The 8451-nt window shown below is 36.4% G+C and overlaps 2 protein-coding genes and 1 pseudogene across 2 annotated transcripts in view; 1 reads left to right on the top strand and 2 right to left on the bottom strand.

Annotated features, from left to right (window-relative positions):
* Window positions 1–2993: 2993 nt before the first annotated feature.
* On the top strand, window positions 2994–4221 carry LOC111400200 (annotated as a pseudogene).
* A 95-nt stretch (window positions 4222–4316) lies between these two features.
* LOC111400980 (serine/threonine receptor-like kinase NFP) lies at window positions 4317–6945 on the bottom strand. The gene has a single exon (XM_023028486.1). It carries the CDS (start codon window positions 6285–6287, stop codon window positions 4449–4451), a length of 1839 nt encoding a protein of 612 aa, XP_022884254.1. The 5' UTR covers window positions 6288–6945; the 3' UTR covers window positions 4317–4448.
* A 115-nt stretch (window positions 6946–7060) lies between these two features.
* LOC111400199 (protein DA1-related 1-like) overlaps window positions 7061–8451 on the bottom strand; it is a 5132-nt gene continuing 3741 nt past the window's right edge. The window contains exons 7-11 of the mRNA XM_023027626.1: window positions 8386–8448; window positions 8248–8310; window positions 8013–8128; window positions 7872–7930; window positions 7061–7695 (exon numbers count right to left, since the gene is read on the bottom strand). Coding sequence (XP_022883394.1) covers window positions 7352–7695; window positions 7872–7930; window positions 8013–8128; window positions 8248–8310; window positions 8386–8448 — 645 coding nt within the window. The 3' untranslated portion in view covers window positions 7061–7351. The remainder of the gene's footprint in view (window positions 7696–7871; window positions 7931–8012; window positions 8129–8247; window positions 8311–8385; window positions 8449–8451) is intronic.

The raw sequence follows: 8451 nt of genomic DNA, 5'->3' as shown, positions 1-8451 counted from the left end.
TTTCTCTGGACTTTGAAGAGAGATGATTTCTGTGGGCTTTGGAGAGAGAAGGTTGGGGTGATGTTTGGCTTTTTCCACTATAAAATGTGGCTTTTTTTTTTCCAAACGCCACGTCATTCCTGTCTTTTAGCCTGTCTACCCTGTCTCAGTAGCGGGATTGTTTTAAAATCTGTTAAACATCCACCAAATGCACAATCCCATACAAAAATCCCCAAATTACCTTTACTAGTAGATTTCAATTTTTCCCTTTTCCAAAATTATAAAATCTCCCAAATCACAAGGCTGTCATGATATTTGAATGGTTTTTAAAATCTACTAGTCGAGAAAATGGCGTATAGATTTTTGAATAAGGGTGTTCACCGATGATTGCATTGAAGAAGGGTGTTCGTCGATTTTTAAAATCCTCCATTGTTGCTTTTGGGTTCATCATCTTCATAGTGTGCTGAAGCTTGGGATGGGTCGTGGGTTGTTTGTGGTGTTGCCGATGGTGGTTGTGGTGGGGATCGCGGCATTGGCACGGTGGAAGGTGGGGTCGATTTTAGATTAGGATGAGGTGGATAGTTTTGCTGTGGCTATTCTTCAATGGCAGTGTCCACCATTGTTATGGCTATTCTTCGACAGTGTGGGTCAGTGGTGGTTAGTGGTTGAGGGGCTGCTGGTTTGGTGGTGGGTCGATGGTGGCTGGTTTTTTGCCTTTTCTTTTTATTTTGTTTTTGTTAAATTATTTTAATTGTTTTATAAGGTAAAATAGCAAATTACCATTTTACCCTATTAAATTGATTAGAGTTCAATTTTATTGATCAACTAATGGTCAAATTGGACGGTTTCCGTCTATTTGGACCTCTGCTGCGAATTTATGATAGGTTTGAGACTGTGGGTGAACAAATTGAAAGTTAGAGTAAAGTCTGCAAAAAATTCAAAGGTTTGGGACCGTTGCTGCAATTTTTCCAAAGTTTTACATATTCCTCATATTTAAAAAATAATTAATATAAAAGTGCAACAACATATTCTTAGGCCTTGTTTGAGTCACATTATTTGAAAAAAAATACTTTTTTCAACAATGATTTGACATTATTTCAAACACACAATCTTTAATAAAATTATATTACATGCAAATTCAAAATATTTCTTTATTTTTTAACCACACATTTTCCATTAATATACTATTCAAAAATGTATTTTCATTGCAATAATGTGGCTCAAACAAAGGCTTATTAATTTAAGACGCGTAAATATTATTTGACAGAATTCATTTCAACGATGACATATAATAATTGATTGTACTACATATATATAATGATTTACATACATATGATGTTGTGAAATATGATTGGGTCAGAACTTCTTTAACCAAATAATAAAAAAAAAAACTTTACCACTATCTATTTGACACCTCATATGTATATAAATTATTATATAATTTAAGTAACATTATTCTATAATAATTAATGAAAAGTTGAAAATAAAAATTTGACGAACAAAAGTTGAGGACATAAATGCTACAATTAGCAAAGCTCATACCTTAAATACAATTAAAATATAGTGTAACAAATAAAAATAGTATGTTCATATAAAAGCAATATGAATATAATATAGTGTTTAAATGAATAAATTTAATAAATTTTTTTTGAATATAACGTGGATGAATATAATAATTTTATAAAATTTTTAAATTTTAATATGAATAAATTTAGAGTGAGATATGCAAGTAAGAATGGTGGATGAAAATAACTCCCTTTAATTATAGATTAACAAAATTAGAATTGATTTCATTCCCCCAAAGAGAATTTATTTATTCTATCAACTAATAAAAAGTGTAGAGAGTCTCCGTTTGACAGGGCCTCTAACTCCGGCGCCGCACGGCTGTCTTAACCCATGACAACCGGCTGCGGGAATAAGAACAAGTACAAGAAGCCAATTTATTTCTTGTCAGGAAATAAATAATATTGTATTTTGTAGGTTTGCCTGTTGCATTGAAAGGACCAAGTCAATAATTTTTGGCTTGAATAGTCACTGCATTCTTTCTTATATTTTACAATTCGCGTTAAATCAGCAGAATGTGTTTCTTTGCCAATAATTCTAATGATAGATTTGCATTTTGAGAGTTACCTTTCCTGTTGTTCTGTAAATCTCTATATTATACTGCTAGATGGTTCAACTTTCATGACATAAGACAACATTCTTTATTGTGTGAAGATTCAAGCTTTCTCTGTGTTCTCATCAACGAAGTCATTTTCGTAACTTGTCAAGGGAGGCTCATTCTCTCAACTTTTATATGTACAGAGTCGTTTTTTCCCCCACAAGTCTAACGTTGTTTGATGAAACAGTTGATTGTTTAAGGCCAGTGTTTTATGAAGGAGCAAGTTTTGCATGCCATAATAAGTTATCTGATTCCTAAACTTGTTCAAAATTAGCGTTTCTAATCCCCATTTAAGGTTACAAATTAGTACTCCATCTACTCGTTATGATTAGAATTTCGCACTTTTCACTTGCTCATCGGCTCTTCAAACAATGTCTGTTTCGATTTTTCATCATATTTGGCTTCTTAGCATACAGTTCCCTTGCACAACAGATTTATTCAGAAAATTCGATTTTTGATTGCAACAACTCTGATGCAACAGGACCATCTCCGGCTTTTCTTTATACGTGCAATGGTGAAAAGCCTTCCTGCAAGGCCTTCTTAATTTTCAGAACAAAACCTCCTTATGTTTCAGGCCCTTCCATTTCGAATCTTACATCTTCAGATCCACTGGAATTTGCACACCTGAATAATATCTCAAATTCAGACATTTTGCCTCCGGACCAAGACGTTATAGTTCCTGTAACTTGTTCCTGTTCGGGTCAGTATTATCAGGCCAACGCATCTTATGTTTCTCAAGTTGTTGATGAAACCTATTTCACAATCGCAAAAAACTCATATCAGGGGCAGAAGTATAGTAGACGCCAATTGTTTTTCTGATGAGAATTCAATTCTTTATCCCTTCACAACTATAATGATCCCTCTTCAAACAGAACCCTTGAGCTCTCAAACAAGAACTTACCACCCAACATTTAGTTCTAATCAAAGTCCAGTAAGTACTCCTCAGAAGAAGCATAAAAGATCCTCTAGAGGACTTCGTGTTGGGATAGGAACTGCTGCTTCATTAGCAGTTTTTTGTTTTTTGCTGTGTCTAGGTTTCTTCTATCACAGGAAAAACAGATCAAATGAAGCCTCTTCGAATAGTAGGCAGGGGGGAAATCTGTGGAAGTTACAGGAGCATATCCTAGATAAAGTTGCTGGAATCGAGGAAATGCTGAAAATATATCCATTTGAAGAATTGGCGGCAGCTACTGGAAACTTCAGTGCACAGAAGAAGCTGAGTAATTCTGTTCATCATGGGGTTCTTCGGGGAAAATTAGTAGCCGTAAAAAAGACGAGCACAGACGTGGCAAAGAAGATTGAAATTCTTAGTAAGATCAATCACTTCAATCTGATTAGTCTATATGGTGTCTGTGAGCATGATGGAGATGTCTATCTTGTTTATGAGTTCATGGAAAATGGATCTTTAAATGAATGGCTCCAGAAAGTGAACTGTCCACATGTTCAGAGCTGGAATTACTTGATTCGTATTGCATTAGATGTTGCTAATGGGCTTCATTATCTTCACAACTTTGCTGCTCCAGCATATGTGCATAAGGATATTAACAGTTGCAATATCTTACTAAACGGAGATCTAAGGCCAAGATTGCGAATTTCAGACTTGCAACATTAGCCCAGAGGGAGAAAAATGGAAATTCGCTTACAAGCTGTGTTCTGGGAGCAAAAGGTTATATGGCACCCGAGTATTTACGAGATGGAAACGTGACTCCAAAAATTGATGTATATGCCTTTGGGGTTGTTCTGTTAGAACTGATTACAGGAAAAGAGGCTGTTTTCCTGGAGAATGGAGAAGAAGTTTTTCTGTCAGAAAAAATCATGTCAACCATGGATGGAACAAATGCAAATGGTGAGATTAAGGACCTAATCAACCCTCGCCTCCAAGTAAAGAATTCTCTTGGTTTTATCATAGATCAAACTGAATTTGCATTACGCTTGGTGAAATTAAGCGTTGCGTGCTTGGCACGAGAACCAGAAAACAGGTCGTGCATGACTGAAGTAGTTTCAGCTTTGATGAAGATCCAGTTAGACGTCCAGAACTTAGAATCCTTTTTCATTGACGTTGGACTACAGTAATGAGTTTATATCAGGTTTTGTAATTTGAATGTCTGTAATGAACAAACAACAATTGTAATGGCTGATCTTTCTATTCACAGAAGAGGAATTTTTTTCATCAGCATTAAACAAAGATAACGAAAGCAATCATTTGAAAATTTCTCTGCAAGAAAATTTATACACGATTGTTTTCAGTTTTTCCATATTACATGATAAGAAAAATTACACATGCAAACTTCTGCTTGTATATGCTGAATCAACGAGCTATGACTGGACTAATAACAGGCACAACTTCCTCAACTTCAAATTTTGATGTCCAAGACTTTTCGTACATCTCAGGAGACGATTGAGTCAGAACGCATAGGTTGAAGACGATTTCTGTCATTCCTGGTCTATCAGAGGATTTATCTGATGTGCATGCTGTTGCCAAGGTTGCCAAGCTTAGAGCGCCTTCAATAGGGTACAAGTTCTTTAAGTTTGGATCCATCCACCTCCTTATCCTCTCTTCTCTGTAATAATCATCTTCCAAGATTCCCTTTATTTCTTTGAATAACATGACAACTTCACCATTATCTCTGGCTTCCATAACTTTCTTGCCTGAAAGTAACTCGAGAAGAACAACTCCAAAAGCAAACACGTCAATCTTTAACATGATAGAGCAAGTTGCATGCCTTGCCGTAGAGAAATTTGAAATCTTGGCTCTGAAAGTAGAATCGAGGAGTATGTTGCTTGTTCTGATATCCTTATGAACGACGCTTGGTTGAGCATGCTCATGCATGTACTGGATACCATTTGCGACCTCTAGGGCTATAAATAACCTCTGGCTCCAAGTGAGGTATTCCCCTGTGCCCGAAGTTGACAAACGTTTTCGGGAAAGCCATTTCTCTAGTGATCCATTCTCGGCATATTCATAAACTATGAAAAAATTCCCATCATTGTCTGAGCAAACACCAATTAACCTCACCAAATTCGCGTGATTTACTTTCTGTAGTATTTGCAGCTCCTCTGTGGCATCTCGTGTTTTCTTTACTGCAAAAACCTGATCATTAATAATCGCCCTGTAGACTGATCCTCCAATACGATACCGTTCATTTAGGTCCATAGTTGCCTTCATAATAACCTGCAGTTCATACAGTATCAGCTTGCCAAGATATCCTGAAACTCCAGGAAGCAGCTTATCCTGAATCGCTTTCTGCTCAAATATTTCAACTTTAGGAACTTTCTTGGTTGGAATCAGATCAGATGTTTCCAGCGAAGAACTATTCCGGGCCAATGCTCTCTTTTTCTTGTGTAAAAGGTGTATATACGCCAATACACTTGATAAAATAATCAAAAGAGCCACTACAGTACTTAAAATTGCAATGAGGAGCCAATGACTTTTTGATTTCTTCACAATGGCAGGAGGAGGAAAACGTTGCTGTAGAACTGGAGAAGACTTTACTGGGATCAAAACCGGTAGAAAAATTGCAGCAGTGAAGTTTCTGTTATTGTTTTCTTCTGCAATATCTGGCTGTGATGCCTTAAACATATTACTTACGGAGCTTAAATCATCAACCGGTTGCCATACATAAGTCACAAGGTATTTAATCCCCTTGTCTGAATAGGAATTTCCAGGGCAATTACAGAGTAAAGGGAAGACCACTTGCTCCCCAATTGTCAAGTTGTTTGCTTTCAATGTGGGATTCATGTCCATCGCCACATGATAATTTGTGAGGTTCTGAAAAGGCTTGATTGAAACCGAATAGAAGGTGTCGTCCTTCTTAATCTTGTACGTGGCATTAGAGAAATAATTCAGTCCATCGCAAGCACATGTGATCGGTATCAGTAAGAGCTGACCAGGAACCAGTTCAGCATTCTCCGATGCTAAACCATTAGCAGTTACTATAACTGATCGGTTGACTCGAAACAGTTCAGATATATTTCCTAGATCTGAATAAGGTGATCTCACTCTGTATGTAACATATGTATCACACGATACAGGCGAGTTCTTGGAGCACATAAAATTTGTATCTGCAGCATTAGGAGATTGAGCTGTGACAAGGGAGAATGAAAAAATGAACAATGAAAATACTGAGAGCAAAGAATGAACTGCCATTTGCTTTGAACTTAGATTGTATGCTCACTGAGTGTATAAATTATGTATTTAGGGGGACAAAAGAGAAGTTGTCAGGGTGTTATTAACGGTATATACAAAAGCCGTTCAACCGAAGAAAAACTATTGATGATTTAACAAAAATCCTGATATAATAATGCACAAGGGCAATCAACTTGAGGAAACTGTCATGGTTGGACTAATTTTTTAATGGTGATTCTTTTTATGATACAGTCTTTTGAAAGAACTGTGATTAGTTTATTACAAAAATCCAGGTTTGGACGGCAAGAACTCGTCCTTATTTTTAAATTGTATGTAAGAAATTAGCAGAAATATTAAGAAAATAGATAGTTGATGGCTACACCAATATATATTGTATTTTTTTCCCCTTAATTTCTGCATTATTGGTTGTCCTTAACCATAAATTTAGGTAGTAGGAATAACAGTAGTCTAATCTGTTTTGTCCTCTTACGTGAGGAACAAATGGAACAGACAGCAGAAGTTGCCTGATAGAGCATCCTTTTTGAGTTCATACCTGACTTTTCATAGATGATATCCAATATTAAAAGTTTAGATACTTCCCGTCATATTTTCCAACAGCGACATGTTTGGTAAACAGTATTAAACTGACAACTTGGTTGGGATTGATTTTCTGAAAATCATTTTCAATCACACATTTTACGAGACATTCTCTCAAAAAAAAATATCCAAACAGAGTAACAAATACACAAAAGGCTTAGTAATTGTACCAAACAAAGTCTCAAACATTGTAATCCTTCTGTTTTTTAAGAATAGTCGGATAATATTTATTTTGCCTATGTCCAATATGAACATTTGATATCCTTTTACATATGAATATTTGACACAAAATATGAACTGCCTAATGTCAAAACTTACAAGAGACAGCAGAATCACTTAATTCATTTTTAAAACCCCCAGCTTTTCGTCTATCCATCTGTTTTTAATTTTTAATTTAAGTTTTACTCATTTAATCGTGTACAAGCTAGTATGAACAGGCAAACACTATGATGTCTGAGTGGAAAATCTAGAGTAAACCACCAACGAAGTCAGCACGGAAAGCTTCCAGTAAGCTGAATATGATCAAGCGTTGTCTTCAAGTCGTACTTGATCACAGCCTTATCGCCTTCTCTGAAACCATCTCCATAAGCTGTTGAAGGGTCCGACTCAATCTGATGTTTGAAAAACTTACCGAGTTCTTTCTCAAATTGAGATCGTTTGCCCTTCTTCGAAGAACTAGATGATGATGAAGCTGCTGATGAGGTGGAGGAAGATGATGATGGAGTTGAAGCTGCATTACTACCAGAACCGGCAAGAATTTCAGAATCTAGCCACATATGAGCTAACACCTGGCAGATACCTTCTTCCACTTCTGGGCTTAGATATGGGTAACCTGCAAAAGCAACGGTAGTTCAAGCAACACGATGCGCTTATGGTGTATTTGGTATTGGGGATTGGATAGAACTAGGAAGAAAACAAGCTAAATTGCTATTCATTATAGAATTCTTCAGACCTGACATGCACTTGAGTGAGTTGCAAGGGAAGCAATTTAAGTAAGATGAAAATCACCTTTAAGTCGCAGCCATGCATGCATCATCTCATGAGCCAGGATGGAACCTGTCAATAACCTGAAAAGAAAAGAGGTTTCTTATTTTGTCCCGAAAGTGAAAGCATTGACTATTTAGAAGCAACAAAAGAAACAATGCTCACCGAGGAAGACCATACAAAATAAGAATTGCAGTCACCTCACATTCTCGAACTAGCTTATAAGGCTCAGTAAACATATCTACTATCCGATGTCCACCAATTTTCGGCCGCTTCAAAATCTGAATTTTTGGGGAAAATAAGCACAAACTTCAATCTTAAAGAGAAAAAAAAAAAACGAGGACTTCACAATTTCATGATACACATTTAAAAGTAAGATGCTGCTGAAAGATATTCATACAGTGCTAACGGTCTGCTCTTCAGACAGGCAAAGTCCTCTTGTCTCGGGCATGTGATGATGACCCTGGCAACAAGACGAATATTACAAAAAATTTGGAACTTGGGTAGAGGTACTATGTTTATAAAGCATAAACCTTACATTTTTTTCTCCTTCCATGGCTTCATTTAGGGCCTGTCTCTCAACCAAGAGCATTGGAACTTGCTG

The sequence above is a fragment of the Olea europaea genome, chromosome 10, assembly GCF_002742605.1.
Source record: "Olea europaea var. sylvestris chromosome 10, O_europaea_v1, whole genome shotgun sequence".
Classification (NCBI taxonomy): Eukaryota; Viridiplantae; Streptophyta; class Magnoliopsida; order Lamiales; family Oleaceae; genus Olea; species Olea europaea.
Note: the sequence above shows the minus strand (reverse complement) of the source record. Positions and strands in the feature narration are given on the sequence as shown.

Bases quoted from the DNA above. Each gene is read 5' to 3' on its own strand.
- LOC111400980 (XM_023028486.1), bottom strand. From the start codon at position 6,287: ATGGCAGTTCATTCTTTGCTCTCAGTATTTTCATTGTTCATTTTTTCA.